General features: G+C 50.4%; 1 protein-coding gene across 2 annotated transcripts in view; it reads left to right on the forward strand.

Annotated features, from left to right (window-relative positions):
- The window catches only part of ENG (endoglin), a 44,845-nt gene that overhangs the window by 11,448 nt on the left and 6,280 nt on the right, over window positions 1-27,117 (forward strand). For both annotated transcript variants that reach the window (XM_044439916.1, XM_044439917.1), the window contains exons 3-13: window positions 4,706-4,846; window positions 13,325-13,490; window positions 14,288-14,441; window positions 15,380-15,512; window positions 16,439-16,613; window positions 18,118-18,263; window positions 19,446-19,583; window positions 20,711-20,749; window positions 22,212-22,322; window positions 23,856-24,092; window positions 24,566-24,632. In XM_044439916.1, the coding sequence (XP_044295851.1) occupies window positions 4,706-4,846; window positions 13,325-13,490; window positions 14,288-14,441; window positions 15,380-15,512; window positions 16,439-16,613; window positions 18,118-18,263; window positions 19,446-19,583; window positions 20,711-20,749; window positions 22,212-22,322; window positions 23,856-24,092; window positions 24,566-24,632 (1,507 nt within the window). The remainder of the gene's footprint in view (window positions 1-4,705; window positions 4,847-13,324; window positions 13,491-14,287; window positions 14,442-15,379; window positions 15,513-16,438; window positions 16,614-18,117; window positions 18,264-19,445; window positions 19,584-20,710; window positions 20,750-22,211; window positions 22,323-23,855; window positions 24,093-24,565; window positions 24,633-27,117) is intronic.

Consider the following 27,117-nt stretch of genomic DNA (forward strand, 5'->3'; position numbering starts at 1 on the left):
GGCCGGACCTGGGAGCCTGAATTCGAAGCACCACACTTCCGTGCGTACAGCCAGCATACGGTGGTTGTTTCCATGGTAGCCGCGGATCCAGGGTTGCAAGGTCCGCCTCGGAGCTTGTGTCCTCTGAGAGGGGAGGAGGGGAACATGACTGCCCTGTGAAGAACCCGGGAATGCCCCCAACTCGCGTAAAACCCTTGAGACAGCCGAGACTTCTAAGTGCTTCAGAGGGCTGGAGCAAGCAGCTTCTTCTGCCCTCCACTGGATCCCCCAAATCGGCTGATCAGAGAAGCACGGCTTGCTCCAGCCCTCTGCCCCCGCCACAGCATGCAGGGCTTTGCGTGGGTAGGTGGGCGAAGTTGTGCCAGGGGAATGCTGGGAACTGGGGGAATGTCACCACGCAAACATGCGATAGGACGCTTCATCCACGGTTAGACCACTGACTCCGAAGTCACCCCGTCCTCCTCTGAGACTGCCAGGCACAGGATGCACAGCAACCTCAAGCGACGTGCCGGTTTGCTTGAGAAATGCACGATCCTGATCCAGGCGGTCAGCCCCTCCGGACACCACTGGAGCCATGAAGCTTGCGAAGCTCGACATACTTACCCCAGAGAAGGTCCCGTGGACCTCAGTGGGACCTATGTCCATCAGACACACGTGGGAATGTGCTGTCAGCCCGTGTTCTCCGGAACGGATGTGCCAGCTGTCAGCTTCTGCCTGCTGGGACGTCCAAGCAGATTAGCCAGTGGCATCAAAACAGGCAACGAGGAGCAGATAAGAAAGAGGCTTGCAAGGCTTCAAAGGGAGCTTTGGCAGCTCTCGGGAACTTTATCTGGCCATCTAGGGCTGTCTCGTTTTAACTGCAGCTTTGTGGCGGTTTGTCTCAGTGGCGTTGTGTGATAATACGGCCTCCGTTTGGCTGTTGAACCCATGCGCTGCCAGAGTGTCCCTTGATAAGCTGCCCGTGTGTTTTGAAAGCACTGCCGGGGCTCCAGAACAACGCCGGCTCCCGCATCCTTGCACAAGTCCCGACTAAACGAGGTCGCGCGAAGCATCCATTCTGGGGAAAACATTCTCCTAGAGTTAGTCTTGCGTGGTCTCACCCTTCGACTCTTCCCTTCTTGGCTGGCTTGTACTTTTGATTTATGTTATTTAATTTCTATAGCAGCTGAAACTCTCTGGGCAGCTCAAAACAGCACATTAAAAATAATAACAGATACATCATAGTAAACATCATAAAAAGTTGACAATACAAAATGTAAACCAAATGCAAAATAGACTTATTATTAGTCTCATAGCCAAGCCCATGACCTGGGAGTTAATTAAAGGCACCACTTTAAGTGGTGGGAGGTTCTCCTTTGCTAGAGATATTCAAGAGGGGTAGAACAGCCATTTGTGACAGATGTTCTCCAATGTCCAACGTGGTACTAAAGGACCAGCGGGCCCAGAAAGTCCACTCGGGGTGTCTACCGGTCTCCCTGATCCTCCTCATTTTAACTGTCTTTCTTTTTTAAGTCAGCTATTATGATTTTTAACTTGGAGACTGGCTTGCTGCGAACTGAAGTGCTGCCATGTAGCGCCATCTTTACCAGGGTACACAAGCTTTGAAGCTTATACTCTGGGTTTTGTGTTTTGGAGTAAGATTCTAGTTCTCATGGTTCTGGATAACAGACTGAATGGAAAAGCAAGGTGGGAAACACCTTTATTCGAAGTCAGGCCACTGGGTTATTTCAATCAGCATCGTCCTGTCCGTGAGAGACCTGCTCAGCTCTTGCAAACCCAAGTCCAGCTTTCAAACCCGTACATCGTGATCGGGAAGACAGTAGTGTGGACTGAATATAATAGCGGCACCCCTTGAAATGCAGCTTCAGGAAGAATTCTGCAGAGGGACAGCAGTAAATTTCCCCACCACTGGCCACGTTAGTAAATTAGCAGGCAATGGAGAAGGAGGATCGTGTGAGACACTTTAGATTCCTTGGAGAAAAAGAGGCAGAATAGAAATATAAAACATCAGCAAATGAAAAGATTCAGGACACTTGTATTAATAGAACTGGTGCCGTCTTCACCGTTCTGTGATTCCTGCCTCGAACGCATCACTGGGTCTCATTGTCTTGAAAGGGTTTTTTGCCCAGAGGGAGTCCCCTTGCAGCTTCTTGTGAAAGATTTTAGACATATGCAGATCTGGAGGTTTAACTGAGCCCCTGGAGGTGCAAACTGGGAGCTTTAACCCGTGTGCCTGGGACAGGGCTGGCTATCAACGGCCGCAGAGGCGGTTCAATCAGCCAGACTCCTAACCAGAGATTAAAGCCCCTTTGCAGACTTGCCGAAGCTGTTCCCTTTCGCGCAATGGCTGCCTGGCTCTGGATGCAGCGCCGGAGACCTCCCAGGCGCCTGCAGAGGATGAGGAGCCAGGTCACCTGCACGTCCCACAGAAATAAATGGCTGAGAGACAGGCAAGGGCAAGCAGGGTTTCCGTTTCCCTCTCGCTTTGTCCCTAAGGCCTGGGTGTGGCGCTGATGCCCTGCATTGTCCGCAGTGAGGGGGAGACGGGGAGACCACCCCGAACGTCCTCCATTCCGCTGGATCTTTGGGCAGGTGGGGAGAGCTCTTCTGCCAGCACATGAGGCTCTGCGGTCCTTCTGATCTTTCTGGCCGCACCATCCCCGCGGTGGGCTTGTTGCTCGTGGGCAGCTCCGTTTCTGGCCGTGCGTCCCAATACCAGGGGGATGACGGGGTTTTGGTGGGTGTTCCAGGGGGGACAAGTTGTCCCCTTCTAGGTTTTCTCCTGTCCGCTCTCGCCACCGGCTAGGTGAGCAAGGGCCGGGCGGTCACAACCCACCCACTCCTGTGCCATCCAAGGAATGCCCGGTGCAGAAGGAGGCTTCCTCAAGGGGGCCCAGGCGCAGTGCCCGCCTGACGTCCGTCGTTCCCAGAGGGGCATTCCTCGGTAGCCACCGGCCTCCGTAGGCAGAGACGGCTGGTCCGGAAGCAGCAGGGGCCTCGATGCCAAGGAAGCGATAGCGTGCTGTCCCGTCCCGTCCGTAAATAGCTTGTAGGGCCTCTTCCCTGCCGTGTTTACATGAGAGGGAGACGGCGAAGGGAGAGATGGGGGCTGCGTGGCAGGAGCCGGCCCTCTGATGTCACGACGGCGGCATTCAGACAACTGGCTCCCAGCCCCAGCCCGGTGACGGGGGCGCGCAGGCCAGGGAGGGCGGCCGTCTCCAGCCCGAGAAGAATTACTGGAAGCCACTTTCTATAATCAGATCCCCGTGCTGGAGGGGGCAGAAGAAAGCCAGCCGCCACGCTGGAGGCGAGGAACAATGGCTCCCGAGAAGGTCCTGGGACAAAAATAGAAGCAGGCCTCCGCCAGGACGAGCCTGCGGGGGGACGAGGGGTCCAGCTCCCCCGGTCCTATGCCCAGATTGGCTGGATGTGCTGGGGGAGGGTGGTGTGTTGTGAAGGGACCACTGAGGCTCTCTCGGTATGCTTTTGTTTTGATTTTTGCTGGCCCCTGAATGAAACGGCTGGGAGAACCGTTCTGGTGACGGGGCCAGGGGCAGCCTCTGCCCTCTGGCTCTTCCGTCCTTTTGCACCTCCCCTCTGCAGATCGGCATCTGTGCTTGGCTTGGACTACAATGCTTATCGGCCCCAGCCAGTGGGGCTAATTCCCAGGGTGATGGGACTTGTCTGGAAATTGCAGGCAGCTGCGTTGGTCCAGGTCAAGGCGCGAGTTCTAGCAATTTTCCTCTAACCAGGAGATCGGGCCGCCCTGAAAACTTGGGCGTTATTTTGCAGCGATGCAAAGAAATTCCTTCTTTTCTTCGCACGCGACCCCTGCTACGTCCAGAGGAAGAGTTGCAGCTTGGGTCAGAGGGGGCTATGAAGGCTAAGGGAGGTGGGGTGCCGGCCAAGCAGCACCCCTGCAATGAAAAGCTACCCATAAACCCCACGAGCTCCTTCTGTGCTTAGACGGAGGGTGGGCAGGGTATATTTGCAAAACTGGGAAATTTGTTGTAAACAGGCACTTTGAAAGGGTGCTGCTAAGTGACGTTAATATTTTCAGTAGGCTGGCTGGCTGGCTCTCTCTCTCTCTCTCTCTCTCTCTCTCTCTCTCTCTCTCTCTCTCTCTCTCTCTCTCTTGTAACATTATTAAGTGCCTAACGGACTGTGAAACTTGTCAAGCCATTCCATGAAATTAACTGGAAATGCGTACTTTCCACCGAAAGACAGGATATGTCAAAATAAACAGATTTATTCCAAGCAGCCCTCTTAGCTGGTTGGAAGAACAGCATTTTCCCAATGGCGACCTGATGGTGCATTGAACAACCGGGGAAATCCCTTCCCTCCTGAACAGCCTGGAGTGCGTCCAGATTTACCCCTACTTCATAGAAACCTATTTACCTGAGTGGGATTTAAAGTAGTCCTGCCTGAATGGAGCCTTTCTTGTGGCTCTCTTTCATTCAAACACATGGGGCTTGTGAAAATGAGGAACAGCCGTCCCGTCTGCCTGTGAATGGGTTGTGTGGAAATGTCTTTAAGGGATCCTGCAAACTCACAATATAAACTCACTGTGCAATATATCTCTTTTTCCCTAACACTTCTATCTTCTTGGTTGCTCCAAATATTTTCCCTCTGGCCAAACAATACAGTGAGATTTCCTTTCTCTTGTCTAAGAAACTTAATGTATCCCTCTGTCTTTTGTCTCCAGGTACCCAGGGTCCAGTTCAGTGTGAATATGACAGAACTTAAAGGAAACCGGGAAACCATCTTCGTGGTGAATTCTAACACTCCCTTTTATGAAGTCAGTATGGACTGCCAACAGAAGCTTTGCCAACTCACCATCATTTCTGTGAGTACCTGGTCTGATGTCTCTTCTTGTAGAGCAAGATATAAGCCGAGAGACTGGAAGGGTAGAAAGGGAAAAGGGTTTAGAGTCCAGGAAAACAGACAATTTCATGGAATGCTATTGGTCTAATTTTTATTTATTTTTACATAGTTATAAACGGCTTGTGTCTGCAGAGTACAAAGCAGTCTGCACGAATCATAAAAAACTAAAAATATAAAACCAATACATAGAGTTGAATGGGGAGAAGACAATGACAACGATGATGTTAAATTTCTGTTCTGCCACTTAGCCATAAAATGTTCTCAGGGCAGTTTACAACAACTAAAATGCAAGATACGTTAATACAAGTACATATAAGCATTTTTGACCTTGCCTAAGATTTTCAAAGAGGAAAAGTACACATTTGGAACAGGAAAATTGTGTATTTCTGCGCACGTTTTGCAAAAGTGTGCCCTTTCCCCTTGAACTCAAGTGTGAAAAACTTTTTAAATGTGCATTTCAAAGTCATTTTTTAAAAAATAAGCGTTTGTTCAAATTTGGGAATTTGACTCGATTAAATTGAATCAGTATGAGGTAGCGACATCATAAGAAAATCCATGGTGAGCAAAATTACCCCAAGAAGGTTTTCATGAATAAACAGAGTTTCAGCTTGAGCCTGGTCAGTATATTGGGAGAAATTATTCCACTTAGAGGGTATCACCACCAAAAATATGCTTCTCCAAAGCATCTCTCCAGTAACGAGATTCCAAGCTGCTAGGGATTTGTATACCAGGAAAAAACCATGAGAGCTTGCCTGGTGTATGTATATTGTACACTACAGTTTGTGCACTTGTGTACTGTGGCTCAGTTTGGCTCAGAAGATGCCAAATTCGGCTGGTAGATAACCACACACAGTTGCATAGCCACAGAGCTGATTACTAGCTCCAAGTTGTGGACCAGAGTTAAGCACAGCTAAACCACCTTCCAACGGATTGTGGTGTAGCAGGGATACAATTCTCCAGTCGGGGCAGAACACTTGGTCTCCAGATTGGCTTCTTGGAAAAATGTCATTTATTTAAGTATTAGATTTATATCCTGTCTTTCTCCCAAGGAAATGGCACTCAAGGTGGCTGTTCTTTTGGCTGCAGAAGCGCTCAGATTATGAATTCTTTTTAAAAGAATGCCTTTGAGACCCTGCTTCTATTCTTAGGCGCTGACATCTCTATCTGTTTCCATTCCGTGTCACCTTCACACATGTTCACCCATAAATCTCGTCCATCCTTTTCCTCCTTGAGCTGCAACTTAAAAAAAAAATCAGCAGGTTCCATTCACGCAACCACATTTTCAAAGAAAGATGGGCGCATATTTTCTCTCCAAATGTGCATTCCTAAACATCTTCTCATAAAAGGCGGATGTATGATTGTGTTCCCTTGCAAAGTACACCTTTCTCAATTATGTTCTCCAGAAATACACATGGAAAATTTTGCAGCTGTGAACTGTACCGCTACAGGGCTATCTGGATATATCCCGGTCTTCTACAAGAAGTATTGGGTCAGGCTGCTAAATTTCAGATTTTTGCCAATGGCGGTGACTCACACACTGATCTTTCTCATCCATCACTGGGTTTGTGTGCCACTTTTCCATATGAGGGGCCTGAAGCAACTTGTAAGTTGCTGTTGTTGTTAGTTGCGAAGTCAGGTCCAACCCATCATGACCCCATGGACAACATTCCTCCAGGCCTTGCTGTCCTCCACCATCTCCCAGAATCCACTTAAGTTCACACCCACTGCTTCAGTGACCCCATCCAGCCCCCTCATCCTCTGCCGTCCCCTTCTTCTTTTGCTGTCAATTGTTCCCAGCCTTAGGCTCTTCTCCAGGGAGTCCCTCCTTCTCATTAGGTGGCCAGAGTATTTGAGTTTCATCTTCAGGATCTGGCCTTCTAAAGAGCAGTCAGGGTTGATCTCCTCTGGGACTGACCGGTTTGATCGCCTTGTGGTCCAGGGGACTCGCAGGAGTCTCCTCCAGCACCACAATTCAAAGGCCTCAATCCTTCGGCGCTCAGCCTTCCTTATGGTCCAGCTTTCACAGCCATACATTGCAACTGGGAAAACCATCGCCTTGACTATACACACTTTTGTTGGCAGGGTGATGTCTCTGCTTTTTAGTATGCTATCTAGATTTGCCATAGCTTTCCTCCCCAGAAGCAAACGTCTTTTAATTTCTTGGCTGCAGTCCCCGTCTGTGGTGATCTTGGAGCCCAGGAAAATAAAATCTGTCGCTACCTCCATTTCTTCCCCATCTGCCAGGAAGTGAGGGGATCGGATACCATGATCTTAGTTTTCTTAATGTTGAGTTTCAAGCCAACTTTTGCACTCTCCTCCTTCACCCGCATCAAGAGGCTCTTTAGTTCCACTTCACTTTCTGCCATGAGTGTGGTATCATCTGCATATCTGAGGTTGTTGATATGTCTCCCGGCAATCTTAATTCCAACTGGTGATTCAGCAAGAGGAATGCAGATATAATAAATACATAAATAAATTGCAGTAGTGCAACATTGCCGAGGTTACAATCTTGCTGGCGGGAAGCAGCCTTGACTTGAAACGACTCCTGATGAAAGCAAAAGAAGGAAATGCAAGGGCTAGCACCGCGGCTGAATTTAAGAGAATAAAAATCATTACTACAGAAGAATTACGCAACTTTACTGTTCAGAGTGAAGACATTGAAATTGTGAAACATTTTGTATACTTTGGCTCAGTCATCTGTTCAAAGGGAGACGGCAGCCAAGAAATCCAAAGAGGACGGAGGCGTGGGCAGCCAGCGATGGCGGGACTAGGAAAGATCATCCAATGTAAAGACCTTCCCTGGAGGCCAAGGCCAGGTTCACCCACACTGTTGCGTTCTTCACAACCGCTCTGTTTCAGAGTGAAAGCCGGACAGCGAAGGAAGCTGGCAGGAAGAAAATGGATGAAGATAACCTTTCAAGTTAGGTAATGCCAGGGGCCACCACTGGGAAAGCTCTGTTTTCCGTGGCCACCTCCCTTGCTTTCCACTGAGAGGGGCCTGGGCAGAAGGGTTTCCCCAGGTACCCTCAAGGCCCCAAGCGATGCAAAACGAACACTTCGAACAGGTTCTGGAGTCCTTCACCGAGCTTGGGTTGGACACAGTGGCCTCTGGGCCCCTTCCAGCTTGACTCTTCTGTGATTCTGATTTAGGCTGCAACTCATTGGGAAGGAAAAAGCATTCTTCAGTAAGGTATAACTGCTATTGTATGGGTGCAGTTTGGCAAGCCAGTCCTTCACTGATGGTATATGGAGTCCTGCTTTTCCTAACTCTCTTTCTGTTCCCCATCTCGTTTGTTAAATCTTTCATCCCTCGTTGCTCCTTTTCTGGGAATTGGCACCTAACAGCTGGAGCCATCTGGAATAACAGCCAGCCCCACATCTGGAAGGAATCACATACCAGTCTCAGCCTTCACTGAGTCAGAGATAAAGATGAGCTGCAGGCGCTGGAGTGGAAACCGAGGCTGACAGCCGTGGCAGTGGAGAGGAAACGAGTGAGACGCCAAATGGTCAGTGAAGAAGGCCGGTCCATTTTCTGCAGTAGCAAGGGACTTTCCGCAAAATTTGTTATCTCTACCAGTCTGGGACGCTTCTGCATTGTTTTGCTTTAGGGGCAGACCTGACAATGCGATGCTCACGCACAGACACACGTGTCGCACGACAGTGCTGTGAATGGCTGCCGTGTTCTTTCTCTTCCACAACTTTCCTCATCCTGGTTTAATAAGAAAGCACAGCAGTTGCTCAGTGCTTTGAGTTACGCAAAGTGCTTCATACGTATTATCTAGTTCCAGTCCTTGCAGAAACCGAAGCAAGAATGATTCGGCTTCATCTTGAGGACTGGATGCTTGGATCAAGGCTGATAGGTAACTGTCTTAGCCACTAAGACCACCTCTTGCGTTTGTGGCAGAGGAAAGATTTGACCTAGAGATTTTCCAGATTGCACTTCTGCCTTGTAGCTCATCTACTGCCCCAGTTCTTCAGGTGCTCTGACTTACGTGGCCTTGTTCCAAGGTACAACCAAGTCATTTGGAATTTCCCACCGTTTCATTTTTCTTTCCCAAGTATAGGAACAGTGCACAAATCCTTGTTTGCTGCAGTTTTCTGTTCCTTCACTTTTTCTTTTGCTTTGTTTTCTGCTTCCCACTGTTCCTGATGCGTAAGAAATATTGCAAGATATGGCAGGGCAGTGTTTCGGTGTGCAGGAACACGTGAAACTTCGTGCTGGAAAAGAGAATTGAGTGGAGAACCACTGCCGGTCAGACGCAGGATTTGAGGGGCAAATATTCTGCCAATATTCTTCTTGGTGTCTGACCAAGAAGCCATGGCATGCCGCTCCACAATTCCTGGGTTAACCGGCCCACAGATTCCCACTGAAAGCTGCGATGAATCCATCAGGGCCATAGCCTGGAAGGCCCCTTCGCCCAGCTGATGGGGGAAACCTCTAAGGGGGGTGAGGGGAAGGGAGTTTGCCAGCCCCACGGCCGCCCATAGCAGGCGAAGGAGGCCTCTTGCGATGGTCCGTTTCCTCTGCCCGTGAATTGATGGGAAGGCTCCTCTGTGACGCACAGTACTTGGGAAAACTCCCATTTCCGTCGGCTGTTTAGAGTAAGGTCAGAGATGGCGCTTGGCTCCAGCCGGCTCAGCCTAGCTCGCAAGCTTTGTTAATGAAATAAAAACTCCTTTCCTACTTGTGTCTAATAATAATTAAAAAATAGTCTGACAATGGGGGCGAGGCAGGGGCAGACAGTTCTCCATTCTCTGCCCGGCAGGAGGTCAGGAGGCCAGGCAGGGTGGCTGGGTCACCTCCTGTCCCCCCCCCCCCGCCCCACGCTGCCGGCTGGCAAAGGGGGGGCCATGAGCCATGACAGACGACGGGTGAGCCAGCGGGCCCTGGAAAATCCCCGCGTGATGCCATGCTGATTCAGCCTTCCTCGTTGAGCAACCCGCTCCCGCTCCTTCCTTTAGGGTGCTCTGAAAGCATGAGCGGGGTGTTAAAAATGTAGAAACATATAAGCAACAAGGGGATTGTTGGTGAGAGAGAGAATCAGGCACAGTGGAAATGGCAGCCTTCCACACGTGCTGGAATCCACTTCTCGGCTCTGCCCGCCAGCCTTCAAAAAGGACTCCTCCAACCAGCCTTTTCCAACTGCTCCAGGTGGAGAGAGGTGTAAGGTTTGGCCTGGGAGACATGAGACTGTTCCCTGTTTTGCCGTGAATTTACTAGCGAGTCTTCCCGGCTCATCCCGCTCCACAGGGTCATTAGGAAGATTAAACAGGAGACCTGGTTGCAGATTGTCCGAAGTAGCTTAGGGAGTAAATGCAGGCTGCAGCAGATGCAAGATGCTATTCCTGTCCAGCCACAAGGCTTGCTGAGAAACCCGGTGGGCTCCCCTTCTGTTGTTGCGACGGCTCAGATAGAAATGATGTTGGTTTGCTGTCCCGAGCTCCTTGGAATGAAATGCAGTGTGGTGTAGTGGTTAAGAGCATGGGACTAGGACTCAGGCGATCTGGGTTCGAGTCCCCGCTCAGCCATGGAGCCAACTGGGTGACTTTGGGCCAGTCACAGACTCTCAGCCCAACCTACCTCACAGGGTGGTTGTTGTGGGGATAAGATGGAGGAGGAGAATGATGTAAACTGACTTGAGCCCTTTGTAGGAAAAAGGCAGGATATAAACCGAAAAATAAATAAAATAAAAATAAAATAAATATTTCTTAAATTCCCCTTCCCCTGGAGGCAGTTTCTAGGACCTACCTGGGGGTGACCTACCTGGTTGTTCTTAGACCTTAGTCCGTTTTTCCAAGGTAGGATTGAAACGGGGAACACCTGCCTGCCATGCAGCACCCTGGGACGCCATAAAACCAATCCATTTACTGCGATATACTCGTTCGTGCAAAAGTGTCCTCGGATGGTGTATATCTCCCCCCCCAACCCCATGCACACTTTCCTGATGCGTTTGGTGAACGCATAAAGCGGCAGTGAAATCTGGGGAGTGAGTGGATCGCGCAGGTTTTAAAGGGTTCTTGTTTTTCTGCAAAACCTCCTTTAGCAAGTTGAGCGACTGTTCTTGTCTCTCAGCAGTTCTCTTTTGATTATCCTTCTGGCACTTCCGCATTGAGCTGGCTATGAGCGGGACTGGTTGCCTTTTAATTAATTTCATCTTGGGATGAAAATCAATCCAATGAGGCCTCCTTCAGTCATGTCGATTCGTCATCATGTTGACGTGCAGCAGTATTAATATTATTTTTAATAAAGAGAATTTCTTTAAAAAGTAGAAAAGCCCAGATGCTGCTTGTTTTGATGCTGTGGCTGCAAGTCCAAGCATTCCTTTTAATGCTAGCCAACTTCACAGGACTGCTTGTTGACATGGCTTTTTTTGGAGCCTGCAGCAGACAACAATAGGTTTAAAGCCACATTGATCCTGGGAGAAGATAAGCTCCAACTTCTTTCTGACCTCTCTCGCTCTTCTTGCAGAGGTGACTGTGGGGTCAGGGAAAATCTCTGTTTCACATCTCGTGGGCTAGAAAGTGTAAAAATAATTTTGCAAACGGTTGTCAATAGAAGCGCCCGTTTGCCAAGTACCGCTTCCTATTTCCTTCGTGGATGCCCAACAGCTTAAGCTCCGGCTCATGCCGCTGGCCGTAATTTTGGAGTGGAGGCCGAGCCAAAGGGGAAGTGCTGACTTACAGAGGGCCTTTACCCGGAATATCGGCAATCCAACATTTCAGAGATGAAAACATGAATGCTGTTGAGCTAACGGTAGATCTGGAGAATGGAGGCTTCCCTGTCGCCAAAGCTCAAGCATCCATTGCCCCTTGGTCTCATCCAAGGGCAGAGTGTCCAGTGGTGCTGGTGGCCCAGCATTCGGTGGCCATGTGCCCTTTGCCAAGGACAGTCCTCTATCTGAAGGCCACCCACCGACCCCATGGACACTGTCGTGCTGATTTCTAAATTAGCGGCTCCAGTGGTGACGTTCTCTTGTGCGAGTCCCACTGAAATGAATGGGCATTTGTGCTTAGCACTGATTCCTTTTCTGACACTTGTGCAGAAGAACTTTGCATGGATTGTGCCACCCGTTTGTCATGACAACTTAAAATCTGGCCAGGGCAACTTCTTTCCTTTCCTTTCCTTTCCTTTCCTTTCCTTTCCTTTCCTTTCCTTTTCTTTTAAACTTCTTTTATATCGTTTATATTTTTTATTTATTTTATATTATTAACTTTAATTTTATATTGTTATTTTTGTATTGTATTGTAAGCCGCCCCGAGGCTTCGGCAAGGGGCGGCATAGAAATGTAATAATAATAATAATAATAATAATAATAATAATAATAATAAAATGGCCACGTGCTTCCTCAAATATCGGTAGCATGTATAGCGCTATACGTACATATAGTCCATGTAAAGAGGCGTTATTTTAATTTCTTATTATTTATTTGCCTTGTAAGCTGTCCCCTTAGGCAACTGGGTTCCAAAAGCTGGCATTACTGGTCTGACCAGTTACATGGAGCATTGGACACCCTCCTTGCAACAGGATCGAGGGATCAGCAGAAGGCAATCCGTGTGCCCAAAAAGCCAATTGTCCAATCCAGATTAGGGGCAGAATTTGATGTGCGGTCATGCCCTCCTAAGCCCTGTATGGCCTGGGACCAGGCCGCCTGAAAGATGGCCTTTCCCTCTGTGAGGCTGCCCAGACAGGACAGTCCTCAGAGGGGGACTTTTCTGGGTAGCCTCACCAAAAGAGGCGTGTTTGGCAGTGAAACAAGGCAGGGCCTTCTTGGTGACTGCCCCCAGTCTGTGGAACTCCCTGCTGAAGGAGGCTAGGTTGGCGACCTTTCTGCTGTCCTTCTCCTGCAGGGCCGAAATACTTGTATTCAAGAAGACCATTGCTATAAAGGCTACTCTGTTGGGTCCTGTGATTTCTGATGGTTTGGTTCTTGTGCTGTTATATGATGTTTAAAGGTATCGCTTCATTCTTTTGAACAAGTTGCATCGAACCTAGGATTGCGGGCTTCCTTGAGTGCCACTCTCTGCATAGAAAGCTGGGGTAAAAATGGAATAAATAAAAAAGCAACCATCCACAAGATCCTGTGGCAGCCCAGGACCCCTTTTCCATCCTACGATTCAGTATTTCATTGCCTCATCTTTAAAGTTTCTGCCAGGCTTCGAGAAACCCTGCAGTAGGCAGGCTTGCATTATTGAAACAACCCGCGCATAACCCATGGTCTGTTGTAGGCTCGCGTGGGGTTGTTTAGCCTTCACGTAACCCACAATGAACTGCAATGCAGCACCCAAAGCTGGCCGGTCTCATCCAGTCTGGCCCAGGGTCTTAGGACAGAAAAGTCAGGCCAATATGGTCACGGTCAACCGCAATGTATTCCTCAGTAATGAACTCAGACGCAGACATATCGCTTGAAGGATCTGTTCCCATTTTCCTGTTCTTCTGCAGACCCGTACCTTGAACTTGCTTGCCGGGCCCAACATAAAAAGGAACACAACCAACCTGCCTTTGTCCGGGAGGGAGCTTCTCAGCTGGGCCAAAGCAACGTTCGGGAGGGTCTCTTCCTTCGCCGAGTTGGAAAACCCCCAGTGGATCCACTTCCAAGTGGGCAGAGGTCAGTCTCCAAAGAATGGCAGCTCCTGACATGCCCATGGTGGGCATGTCGTGAGTGGACCCGGCTGGTGCCGGAGGTCAGACTAGATGGCCCGGGAGGCCCCTTCTGACTCGCTCTGTTTCTCTGTTTCTGTCGAAATTTCGCCATTTCGCTGTTGTAGAACCTGATGTGCTTCCACTGTATTTCAATACGCATTCGGCTCATCTGCAAGCCGAGTGCTTTATTTGCATTTTGTGGGATTATATACCTGTGAACAGGTCTGGCTTCACCCAGGCTGGGATTGCCCCTGGTTGGAGAAAACTAGACACTCTAAGTGTCCAGTTGACACCCCGCCATGGTGCATCCCTGCAGCTCCCGAGGGGGGTGTCTCCTGCTCCTTTCCCCTGAGTAGGGGAGGATAGCCTAGGAGGAGAGCGGGGGCGGCTTTAGGATCCCGTGTCTTGCCCTGCTCATCGCCCCTGGCTGCACACGGCTTGTTGCTCAAGGAAGTCTTCCCCTTAGTGGCCGATGTTACTTCAGGGGCAACCACTTGGGCTTATTTAAATAATTTGAAATTAATGCATGCCTTTTGGAAACAAAATCACCACGGGGAGCACATCTGTCGGGTCCCTTTGGCACTCGTGCCAAGTTTCAGGGGTCTGGTTACACAGTCTTGGTGCTGAGAGACAAACGGATAGGTGTCTGCGTGGTCCTTTGACCATCAGAGCTGGGGAAGGCAGATAGCAGCCTAGGCGTCTCCTTTTCCTGCGGATTAGCTCCACCCTGACTCTCCCCACTCACGGATTGCTCCTTTTCAGAGACCAGCACGGCTGAGAATTGTATCCCTGAGAAAAATTTCAATGCTGAGCAGTACCTGGAGGCCGAGATCCTCTCCCACAACACGGAGAGCTTCCTGCGGTCCGACAGGCGTTCCCAGAAAGAGGCCCATATTGTGTGGCTTCAGGACAACAGGTATTTTGCTTGTATCCATCCAAGGGCAGCCCTGAGAATAAGCTGCATAAGTTAGAGCCTTGCAGATGTGCCCTGGAACGTGGGCTTGCCCTTTTGGTGCCCAGCCGTTTGGCAAGGATGAGCTCCGAAAGCTGCACCAAGCGTCAGGGAACTCATTCCGCAGTCGGGAGGGTTCAGTCGCGATTAAGAGGGGCTTAATTGTGCAATAGGATTGCTAGCAGCATGCATGCACACCTCTCTCCACGCAGCAGGGGAAAAGCCTGGTTCCCCCCCCGTGACCACCCACAACCCTTGGTGGCCTGGCGAGTGTCCACTGCCTGTTGCAGCTCTTGTAAACGTGGTGGATTGAGCAGGACGTTGTGCTCTCGTAAGCCAAACATGTGCTCTGCAGGCTCTGGAGACAGATTTGTCCGGCCCTTGAATTATCAAGAGTTTGCAAGCTTGCACTGTGCTTCCAAAATTCTAAGGGGCGGCATAGAAATGCTATAATAATAATAATAATAATAATAATAATAATAATAATAATAATAATAATATGTTGGTGGGCCATAGAAGGAAAAGCAACAGCGAAAATAAATGAAGACGACAGATCGCCTCTGGTGCCTAGCAGGCTGAGCGATATGCAGAACAAACCCATGTCAAATTGTGATGCGGCCGTGTCAGGGTTAGGCCTTGGTGTGCATTGTCTGGGAGAACATGGTGAGCTCTGTTTGAAAGGCAAAGACCTGCCCAACTAACCAGACACGGGTTCTAGTTCCTACGCGTCCATAAAGCTCACAGCTTCACTTTGGGCTGGTCCTCGTTTCCGGCTCATATACTTTGCAGGTTGTGGCGTGCATAAGATCTAGAGGAGGAGGAGAAGGGGTCAGAAGGCAGAATATGGCTGGAATGGGGAGAAAACAAAACGATATTTATTGAAGCCTGCTTTTGTTTTTCAGCACGCTGACGGTGGACCTAAACTTCAAGGCGCCGTGCAGTACTGGAGGATCAGCACAGCAATTACTGATCATTAAAAGTCACGACGGTCTGGTTTGGAACTTGAAGGAGATGCCTGCATTTGGGAATTTAATGGTGAGAGTGAGAAAGAAATGCCTTCGGTCTCTTGTATCACCAGCATTACATTTAGTACGGAGAGCACAAAAGGAGTTTCTTCAAAAGAGCAGAATGTGAACGGAACATCCTATTTGAAAAAAGGAAAATAAACATGACCCTGGCTTAAAGTGAGGAGAGCAGGTCTGGTCCAGGCCCCCAGGCTAGTCTCCCCACTGAGTGAGGGCAGATCTGGAGTGGGGCAGGGATGAGGAGCAGTTGGCGGGTGGCTCTGACCCACCAGCATCACCGAGCGAAAGGATTCAGACTCAGCACGGCGACCAAACCTCTTGGAGTGGGAAGGAGACTCTGCGGAACAGGGAAGGTTTGGGCCATTTTAAGAGGCATCAGAGCGAGGGAGTGGCCCAGTTCAGCCCAGTTCAGGCTGTCCCCCATTCCCACCGTCTGCCCCTCAGGCTACATGACAGGAGGAAAATGTGTCCCTCTGGACGCAGCTCCGTCTTGAAAGGACCCTTCCTTTGAGTTATGATGGTTACTGAATCTGCCGAGCTCAAATGCAGGACGACGCTTCTGAGGTTTGTCTGTAGAGGGAAACTGTAGCGAGGGACAGGCTTGGTAGCCTGTCACAGACACTCAGCCCGACCTACCTCACAGGGATGTTGTTGTTATCAACAGGGTTATCACGGGCTCTGAACCCAGTCCAGGTCTGGGCAACAGATGAGGCAAACAGATGCATTTTTATAAAGATATCCTGTCTGTCTCGTGGCTTCTTGCCTCCCTTCCCCACGGCAGGATGCAGGAGCCCGTGTCATCTCTCGGGGGACACAAAGGACACTTCTGCTGTAGACCAGTGCGCAAGCAAAATGACTCTGCCGGGAGAAAATCAGGACTCTCTCCACGGAAAAGGTGCTTGCTAAACTTTGGGTGTCTTGTGTTTCCTTCTGCAGATATCTGGCAAATACAAAATGAAGATCTTTCCCAACAATTTGATTAACGGTTCTGTAATGCCGGACACCAAGGAGGAGCTGATCCAAGTAGCTTGCAACAACTCCGCCTTCATTGCTTCTTACACGGAAATCCCGTCCGCCAAAAGCATCACTCTTGAGTCCGTCAGGACCTGTGGTGAGTTTGCTCGGTCCGCTTGAAGCACTGGATTGGGGGGAGGGTTGGGCGCCATGGAGTCCACCCTGCCCTCCACGCAGCGGAGCAGAAAATACTGCTGAGGGCTGGCTGCCCGGCGAAGGAGACCCCGCCACCTTCGGGGGGAGCCTGCTCCCCTGTGGAAGCCGGGGGGTGTGGCCGGCCTGCACTGGCCCTGCCGTTGAACACGTATGCTGAGCTCCAGACTGTCCCCGAGGGAGAGGGAGTGGGCACGTGTGTGGGCCGCTCCCGTTCCTGTGCGTGCGTCACGCGATTGAGGGCCAAGCTGAGATCTGTGCGGTGGGTCCCAGGCTGCCCCCCATAATGACAGTGACGTGCAGGGCAGCAGAGGGCCGGCTCTGCCACTGGATCGGGTGGTGCAGCCGACTCGGGCGGCAGCTGCGGGAAGGTGGGGGCAGCCCGGTAGTTGATGCTGCCGGCCCTTCTCTCCCATCTTGGACAACATGGAAACATAGAAACTGAGCGAGTCAGAAGGGGTCTCCCGGGCCATCTAGTCTGACCCCCGGCTCCAGCCGGCTCCGCTCACGACATGCCCACCATGTGCACGTCCAGCCTATCCTTGAACTCCCGCACCGATGGGGCCTCAACCACCTCCCGCGGAAGCCCCTTCCACACCCTCGGGGTCCCGACTGTCAGGAAGTGCTTCCTGGTATCCAAATGGATCCTTGGCTCCCTGAGCTTGGCTCCGTTGGAGCGCGTCCTGCCTTCCTCTGCAGGGGAGAACAGGTCTCTACCCTCCTCCGTGTGACACCCCCTCACATACATGCATGTCGCCAACGTATCCCAACATGTTGGGATATGTGCCCTGTATGTGTCAGATGACCTGCCCTGCACCCGCTAACCTCACGAAGGCCCCCCTGCTGCCGTGGAAAAGCTCCCCCATTGCTGGTGTCGAAGCAAAACTCAGCTGCAGTTTCTCTGTATGGCCACACCATTTATTTATTTATTTATTTATTTATTTAAACATTTTTAATAAATATTTAATTAACTTTTAATAAATGCCATTGGCCCCGGGACATGTCGGCCGGTTTCTTGCATGCTTCGTCCCTCCAGGTTCAGTCCCAATCTTTTTATTTATTTATTTATTTAAACCTTTTCTGTACCGTCCCATCCCAAACATCTCGGGATGGTTTACAACAATATTGATAAAATAGAATAAAAATAAAAGTAAAAAAAAAAAAATGGCAGCATCCAGTGTCCGGTGTAAAACCACCCATTAAAACAATTAAGAATTAAAATATTGGGAGAATAAAAAGGAGAGAAGCGTTGGCACCGGGAGAACCTCTCTGGGGAGCGTATTCCACAGTCGGGGTGCCACCGCAGGGAAGGCCCTGCTCCGGGTAGCCGCCCCGCCGATCTCTTTCCAGGACGGCTCCCCGAGGAGGGACTCTGCCTCTTCCGATGTTTGGGGAGGGGTCCTTGCTGAGCGAGCCCCCCTCAACACGCCTTTTGCTGCTCGATTTAGGAGAACCGAGGATCACGACGACGGCCGAGACGCAATCCAAGCAGAAGGGCATGACAAGCATCATCCAGACCCTGATAAACAATCGCAAATCCTGGCAGTGCTTCCCAAGCGGCATCACGGTGGCCTTGCTCAAGAATGACCAGCACGTGAGTATTATTATTATTATTATTATTGTTATTATTATTATTATTATTATTATAACATTTCTATGCCGCCCCTTGCCGAAACCTCGGGGCGGCTTACAACATGATAAAATACATTGAAATAGACCCTCTGTGCTTCCCGGCCCAGTCCAGGTTGGGGCCACGGAGCAAGCTAAGCAAGGAGACCCTCGCAACATCCCTCTTGCACCTGCCCCCCACCTTTGCCGGCCACGTTCTCCCACCTAGTCCAGTTTTTGCTAATGCGTTATCAGAAGGTCGTGTGGCCCTGTGTTGAAAGCTTTGCTAATGTCGAGGTAGTCCAGGCCACAGATTATGGCCACAGTGTTTCCTTTGCCCATCTGGGAGGTTACCTAGTCAAAAAATGAGATTAAATTAGTCCGGCAGGGTTTATTTTGGATAAATACATTAATCACTGGATTTTCTTCAAGATGCTTGCAGATGGATTTTTTAATCGTTTGCTCCAGAATTTTTCCAGGGATTAATGTCAGACTAACCGGTCTATAGTTCCCAGGTTCATCTTTTTTCCCCTTTTTGAAGATAGGGACAATATTAGCCCTTCTCCTGTCATCTGGCACTTCTCCCGTTTTCCAAGATTTATCAAAGAGAATAGCTAGAGTTCCTCCGCTAGCTCTTTGATGACTCTGGGTTGGAGTTCATCGAGCCCTGGAGATCTGGAAGTGTTTATTCCATCTAGGTATTCCCTGACCGTTTTTCTGTCAGTCTTGGGCTGGCATCTCTCACTTCCAGCTTGTACCTCCTCTTGATTGCAAATTTCCTTGTGGGATTAAAAAGACTGAAGCAAAGACTGAGGCCTTTCCTTGTGTATTATCACTCTGCCACCCACTTTAAATAGCTGGACTCCCTCCTCTTTCTCTTTGAAGTCAAACTTTCTTCGGAAAGGACGGGATATAAATGTTTATATTTATGCATATAAATAAAATAAAATGAAAATTATAATAAAATAAAAATGTTTATATTTAAATGTTCGTTTAAATGAAACTGTGTTCCAGTCCATATATTAGTCCAGGAAGTGTGAATTCAGTGGTTTTACATCAAAAATATGGCCAAAATCTAATCGACCCTCAAGCCAAGATAGGGTTGTGGAGAGAAGCATGGCAAGGATTCGCCCAAATAATATTTGGCATCCCTTTTTCCCCGCAACAGGTGCCAGATATCATCACAGAAGTCACGCTGCAAGACCCCAGCTGCAAGGCAACGGAGAACAAGACGCATCTAGTCCTGCAAAGCCAATTGGAAGGTTGCTTGACTCAGCTGGAAGGGGACACCTTTGCGCACAACGAGGTCCGTAGCACAAAAGAAAGGGGCCGCCAGTTCCGTCACCTGCCGCGGGTCTGTCTGTCTGTCAGTCTTATAGCAGGGCCCAGAATCTTAGTCCCGGGGGCCACGTCTGGCCTTCCCGAGGACCAAAACGGGCCCTCTGGAGCTTCCCAGATGGGCTTGCTTTTTTAACCCAACCACATCCCTTCCCTGCTTACTGCTGAGCATTTTCCTGGCTTTCTGGCAGAAGCACTCTGCGTGCTTGCCAACTCCAGAACTTGAGCATCCTACACGGGACGGGGGGAAAAATGTATCCTGTGAATTCCACCAGGCAGTGGCGTTAAGTGCCATAAGATCACTCCCCGAAGCTAAACTCAGCCAGCATCTTGAGTCCTGCCCTGGAGCGCCACCCCCTTGAGCTTTGGCTCCACCCCCAAGAACTTCTCCAAAATGGAATTTGGCCCGCGGGCTGCCGAAGGTCTAACAGCCCTAAACAGTGTTCATTTTACCCCACCTCTTTCCCCAAAGAGTTTTGGGTGACTTCCCTGCTCCTCTGACAAATACACGTGCTTTTGTCTGTGAAGCAACCCTCGGGTTAGGCTGGGTAGCCGCTCTGAACTAGTCACAGACCGTCGGCCTCACCCTTCTCACGGTTTTGCTGTGAGCTAAAGTGTAGAGGCGACTCCGGGACTCCCCGGAGTGCTAACTGCCAAGAAGATCTGAGGCTCAGGTCCACAGGACTAGAAACCTGCATGAAAGTGTATACGCTAGCCTGCATGTGCTCGAAGGACTTTGTTTAAAGGACCCTGTTTCCAAAGGACACCCACCATTTGTAGAAAATGAAGTCTGGGAGGGCATTTGAGTCCAGAAAACAAGTCAGGCAGGAGTCAAGGGTTATGGGCAGCGGGAGGGGAAGCCCATGTGGGTCAAAAGTCAGTCGGGGGGGTCATTTCAGCTCAGGATGATGGGCGGAAGACTTCCCAGAGATTCGGGGCACCCAATGAAACCCCTGATGGCTTGCCCACGAATGCCAGCTCTCTTTCTTGGTGGGTCAGAAATGGAGTCCTCTGAAACAGAGCACAATACTGCAGATCAGTCCCCCCATCAGTAACCAGTCCATGATTTCGTTTTCTTTTTTCTTGTCACACCAGCTGGTCGTTACTCTCTCTATGCAACAGGAGAAAGTTAAGGTAAGAAGTACCTTTTTGTTGAAAATGGCCCTGTTTTTGTTTGTTTTCCTTTAAATAAGGTGGCAACGGTGAGTCCGTTACCCAGCCAGCTAGATGAACAGGTTCAAAACCTTTCGATTGATTAACAGATTTTTGCAGGCATCTGTAAAAAGGCTAAGAGTTGACATCCAGCACATCTGAAAGGCATCAGCTTGGAGGGGAAAATGGAAAAAGGTTCCCCTGTTTACCCATGAGGGAAACTAAAATTTCCTGCAGCGGAAAAAATAAAGGTCCAAATGGGTTAATCGTTTTATCCCAATAATCCAATGAAGCACAATTATTAAAGGTGAAAACCGGAGCAGGGAAAGGATTAAAAAAGGAAGAGGACTCATAGCAATACAAGGGACCATCCCTGCCCAAGAAATCCTGCTCTGTCTGAAGTTTCCCAAGTAAGCCAGGAGAGCAAGAAAAATTTCTGCCAGAGACCCTTGGCAGCATTCCTCCGCGTATGCTCCTATGCATAAATCGGCAGAAAATGTGCATTTTCCATTCCCAACTCTCGGCTGAGTTTATTTCTCTCTAAATAATGCGAGGGGCTGTCACACGGAGGTGGGCAGAGACTTGTTCTTCCCTGCAGAGGAAGGCAGGACACACTCCAACGGAGCAAAGCTCAGGGAACCAAGGTTCAATTTAGATGCCAGGAAGCACTTCCTGACAGTCGGGACCCCGAGAGTGTGGAATGGGCTTCCACGGGGGGTCGTTGAGGCCCCATCGGTGCGGGTGTTCAAGGATAGGCTGGACGTGCACATGGTGGGCATGTCGTGAGCGGAGCTGGCTGGAGCCGGGGGTCAGACTAGATGGCCCGGGAGACCCCTTCGGACTCGCTCTGTTTCTATGCTTCTAAATAAACATGCACCGGAGTGGACAAAGAGGGGGCTAAATAGGAATGCAAACTAAACAAATCTAAAACTGACACTGAAAAATCCTTTGTCGAAACAGGACTACAGTCCAGATAGCTTGCGGAGCGTTAGGGATGGCTCTTGCCCATGTTGGTAGACGGCTGGTGTCGTACAAGCCTTTCCTCTCATTTTTCTGCCCCAACCTGCTTCGGAGTGGATCAAGAGGGTCAGTGCAATGCAGGCGCTGGGCCAGAGGGGTCTTTGTGTGAGCGCCGGGCGTTGGGCTGCATTTCCAGCCACTAGGTGGGAAATCAAGCTGTCAGCGTTTCCGAGCGAGGAATTGGAAATGTAGGGGATTTCTGGAATCTTTTGGCCTGTGCTGACAAATGGCCACGCTCCCCGTGGCTCTGCCCACACATTGCTACAGGACACTGGTCATTTGGGGAATCTAAAGAGATACCTTTGAAGATCCATTTAAGCTCTGCATCCAGGTGGCCTTATTTTGGAGGGGCTGCTTTTGCATCCAGGCCGCAAGGAGCTAAGCGACCTGTGCTGACACAGTTGCTTTGTCTCCGGCTGTCCAGGTGCCCTTCAAATGTGCCATCCAGGAGAAGGTCTCTCTCCAGCTTTATCGCACGCCGGACTTCAGGGTGCCTTCCACCACGGTCGAGGTCAACAAGGCGACCTACGTTCAGGTACGTGCCCCGCGAGGTTGTGCTGCGGAGTGGTCTCCAAGGAGTCGATTCGCACTCTGCCCACCAGTTTCTCTCTGCCCTTCCTTTAGTTTAGCTGGCGGGCGCGGGGTAAGACAAGGGATGCATAGGCATGGAAGCACAGCCTAGTGGTGAGAGCGCTTGTGTGGGACTGGGGAGATGCAGGCTTCGTCTCCACTTAGCCGCAAAGCTGGTTGGGTGTCTATGGGCCAGTCCCCCACCCTGGGCCTAACCCAGCTCGCAGGGCGGTTGTTGTGAGGATCAAATTAGGCTTTTCACAAGAGGAAGTGAGTGGGCTATAAAGCTGATACAATAATAATAATAACAATAACAATAATACGATGGCAATGAAGAATAGCTGTGAAGGCCATTGTACACAGGATCCCCCACCCATCCCCTGCTCCACTAGATAAATAATAAGAAATAATCAAGAAATAATCAAGAAATTAATTGGGAAAAACATCAGTGTATGAGCATTGGAAGTCACCCTGCATTGGAAGAACATTACAGCAGAAATCTGTGCTGGTGGCGGGGGGTGGTGAGAGAGGTTTCCAACAATGTTTAGATGCTATATTTTAAGGTGGTGTCATCTACATTATGACCAGATTGAAAACTACAATGCAATTCTATACGTGTCTACTCTGAAATAAACCCCATTGTGTCATGTAGTGTGTTAGGGTCCCAGCCTTAACATGTGTGTAGCTCCACACAAGCGTTTCACGGAGAAGCCCTGGCTTCCGAAAATACACTAACCCACACTCAGTGTTGAAATGTGGCTAGTCGTATTGTCTGAACCCAGCTGAGATAACAAGCCACGGTGAACAACCCACAGGTAAAAACACGGCAACAAACCATGGGTTCATTTCATGGGCTGTGGTTAGCAAGCCATAGCTTGTTACCACAGCTGGGTTCAGACAACACAATAACCTGTGGTTCAACAACCTACATTCAACCCTTGAGTGTGAGCTATCGTGTGCTCTCAGCCCATTTGTTCTTTCCCCAAAATCCCTACAGCAAAACTGGATGGGTTCACACATCACAATCACTCCCCTTGGCAATTAGCCATGGCACGTTGGTTCTTGGTAAAACAACCCATGGTGTGCCTGACAGTCGGCTTGGTTTAACGTAGGCTGTTCACCCCTCGGTCCCTTGCTATTAGTAGCATCCATTTTAACCTGGTGTTTGTGCAGACTGGCTTCTATTTATCCTTTACTGTGACTGATAGAGATGCAAAGATGGGATACAAAACTTTCTAGATTAAGATCGCACGTGTCAAGGAGAATACTAAGGAAGAAGGCAGTGATGCTGTGAATTGAAATGCCCCTGGGGTATTTACCAGGGGTTAATGCACTGTTAAGAGGAGCAGCATATTAGCTTTTCAGTTATTTTTCTTGAGGCTTCCCTTCAGGGGGGTCCAGGGATGAAGGATGAAGCCATCCAGTTCTGAAAACCCCGTTCCATTCTCCCTTCCAACAGCAGCCATGATGCATTTTCCTCTGCCTCTGTTCTCCGTAGGTCTCCGTCTGGACAATGGATCAGAAAGCTCTTCTGGCAATAGACCAGTGTTTCCTCAATACCCCCGAGAAAGATTCCTTACCGCTGCAGACCCAAAGCCTTCTGCCACGTTATTCCGCAGGCCCCGTGAACGTTGCCAGCCCAAAGATCTATCGCTCCAGTTTCACCTACAAGGCCAAAGAGCCGCAAGCATCTCTGCTCAGTACGCTCACCTGCAAGGTCACTCTGGGCAACTCGGTGAGTTTTCATTTTCCCTTTTTCTTTTAATTTAATTTTTATTTCCACATGCGTAAGCCAGCCAATCATGCCATGGCACCTCTGGGTGGCAAATGCATACACAAATACAAATGTCGAATAGAAAGAAAGAAACTAGTATAAACAGAACAGACTGAAGTGAGCAACATAGTTAAAGTTGCCAAGGGAATTTTAAGCAAATACAGTCTGTGTATCGCAATCCTCAAAAGTGACTCTCTTCAGTTCGGCGAGCTTTCGAGTCCCTCGAGGTGATTCTGGGACTGATCGGCCACTTTCTCTCATTCGTGACCCAATTTTTAAAAAGGTGGTGTGTGTTTTAATGATTTTGATGCTTTAGTGTGTGTTTTCGAAATCCCATCAGCTGCTTGAAGAATAGTCATCTGTAGAAAAGCAGGGTGCCGATCTGCTGAAATGCAATTAAGCCTTGACTTCGTTTTTTCCCGCCTCTCTTTTAGTCTCATCACCGAACTTACAACAGCTCCTTGGAGGTTTTGCTCAAGTATGAAAATGCTTCTTCGCCTAGTGAGTCTGAGGCTTTTTTCTATTTCATATGTAAAGAACTGGGCCACATCCACCCGGGACGGACCCTTGATCGAGTCTTCCAAGAGTTTTCTCCCGTCGGGCAGGTTTCTCTGCTTAGCTCTAGCAACCCCCTCGGTCCTTCTGTACCTTAGATCCGTAGCTCCTCAGACTGCAGAAGGTCTGGGCCTGTAACGGCTGGTTCACACGTGCAAGCGTCCCTTCGTGATGCAGGACTGAAGGCGATGCGAGCAGGTGCTTCGCCGAGGACGGGGGCGGGCGCTGCTTTGCGTAAAGTTTGCATTGCCAGTTAATGTGCAGAGATGCCAATTTCGGAAACGTTATCTTTTCCACAGAAGTGCAGCCCTTTCCAGCACAGCTGCTTTCTCGTGTGCTGCTATTCCACTGGCGGGCCAGGCGCTCTCTGGAGAGCCTTTAAACTGGGCCCGGATGGCTCAGGCTTCTGTGCACTCTGGAGCCGGATCCTGCCTCCTTCGCTGGGATCGGCCAAGACTCTTAAAGTTGTCTGCATCAGTGGGTCACAGAAGGGAGGAGGCAGGCCGTGTCCGTCTCCCCCAAACTAAAACATCCCCGTGGTGATAGGAGGAGTCGCTTTATACATGCTCAGGGGTACACCATCACTAGTGCTGGAAACGTCTCGCTGCCAAAAACAAGAACTTGGCAAGCGGGCAACCCGCACCCCCCCAGGACCGCTCCTCTGCCAAGCCACTCCGCAAAACACCCCCTTTGTGGAAAGAGCCGGCCCTGCCTGGCGTTTTCCCAAATGGCCCGTTGGCCAGCGGGGCTGAGCTGCGGGAACGGCACTGCCCCATTTGCTCCGAGAAGCCGCCGCCGCCGCCGGCTCTTCCTGCATTCCCGGAATGTCCTCCCCCCGCACCCCCCCGGCTGCATTTCCTTCCTTCCTTCCTCCCGCAGCGAGCGAAAGCCGGCCGGCCGTTGCCAGTGCGACGGCGGTGTGGTGGCCGCCTCTCCATGGCAGCCACGTGCGCGAGGAGGCACAGGTGGGGACGGCGCGCCTTCCGGAAAGCGTGCGCCGCGACCTTTCGCTCGGCGCGCTCGCCAAGCCGCGGCGGGGCCACACTGGTGGGTGGGGAGAGGCGTGCGTGCAGAGGAAGGCAGCCAGAGCTGGAGTGAACAGGCGCTGGAGCGGAAATGCATGCTGGGGCGCCGGGGAGCGCTCTGCGATGAGTCGTGGGGACAGTGGCAGACGGGACGGGACCTGCCCTCCCCTTCGTGCCCCCAAGATGCAAGCACCACGAGCAATGCCTCCGCCGTGTGGAGCCCGAGGAGAGGGCTGGAGAACAGCGTGGAGAGTCGAAAAGCCAGATGGGCATGCGGGAGGCAGAAGGAAGTGCACAGATGCACCCCAGCCTCTGCTGGGCACAAGGAACGACCCGACGCAGTCCAGCGGAGGGGCGGCTGCTCCGCTCTCGCTGCCCACAGCTGCCTGCCTGAGTCTGGCGCCCCCCGGGCATGCAGGACTCTGATTCCCAGCAGCTGGGAGTGGCAGGCCAACACGGGCCAATGCTGGGAGGTCAAGGAGGATCCCTACCCTGGCAAAAGTGGGGATATTTTGGTGACGTTGGGAGACATCAGCGGGTTTGCAAGGCAAAGGAAGATTTGTCTAAGGCAGTGATGGTGAACCTTTTAGACGCCGAGTACCCAAACAGCAACCCAAAACCCACATATTCCTCACAAAGTGCCAACACGGCAAAAAAACCTGAATGGGGAGGTTTTAGTTTAGAAAAAACGACACTAAGCCAGGCCAAGTTAATATATGTGTATGCTTGGCAGTGCACAAACCAGCCATGTGGCAGCGCAGAGGAGACACGGCTCATGATCTCTTCGACAGGCATTGCCGGCCTTTCACAGCAGGTGCATAGCCACGATTCCCACTGCTCCCCAACGCCAAGCTGCTGGGGCGAGGCTGCTGTAACATGGCTCGCACACGGACAGAGACGGCTCTGTGTGGCCTGAACCTACCCTGGTGCAGACCCCTAACCCTAGCAGAGGGGTAAAGTTCCATTGAAAATAGGGCAATTTTGAAAAAGCCCCCCTTGAGTCGCTTTTTCTGCACAGCTCATCCTTTCTGCCCCTTCTAAACACATTCCAACCATCAAAACCAGGCCAGGACTCCTCCTTTTCCTAACCCTAACCCTACCCTGGTGCACACCCCTAACCCAAATTGAGGGGTGAAGTTCCACTGAAAATAGGGCAATTTTGAAAAAGCCCCTTTGAGTCGCTTGTTCTGCCCAAATCATCCTTTCTGCCCCTTCTAAACACATTCCAACCATCAAAACCATGCCAGGACTCCTCGTTTTCCTAACCCTAACCCTAACCTGGTGCACACCCCTAACCCTAATTGAGGGGTGAAGTTCCATTGAAAATAGGGCAATTTTGAAAAAGCCCTTTTGAGTCGCTTTTTCTGCGCAGCTCATCCTTTCTGCCCCTTCTAAACTCATTCCAA

Source organism: Varanus komodoensis, unplaced genomic scaffold (assembly GCF_004798865.1).
Source record: "Varanus komodoensis strain SLA01 unplaced genomic scaffold, ASM479886v1 scaffold36, whole genome shotgun sequence".
Taxonomy (NCBI): Eukaryota; Metazoa; Chordata; class Lepidosauria; order Squamata; family Varanidae; genus Varanus; species Varanus komodoensis.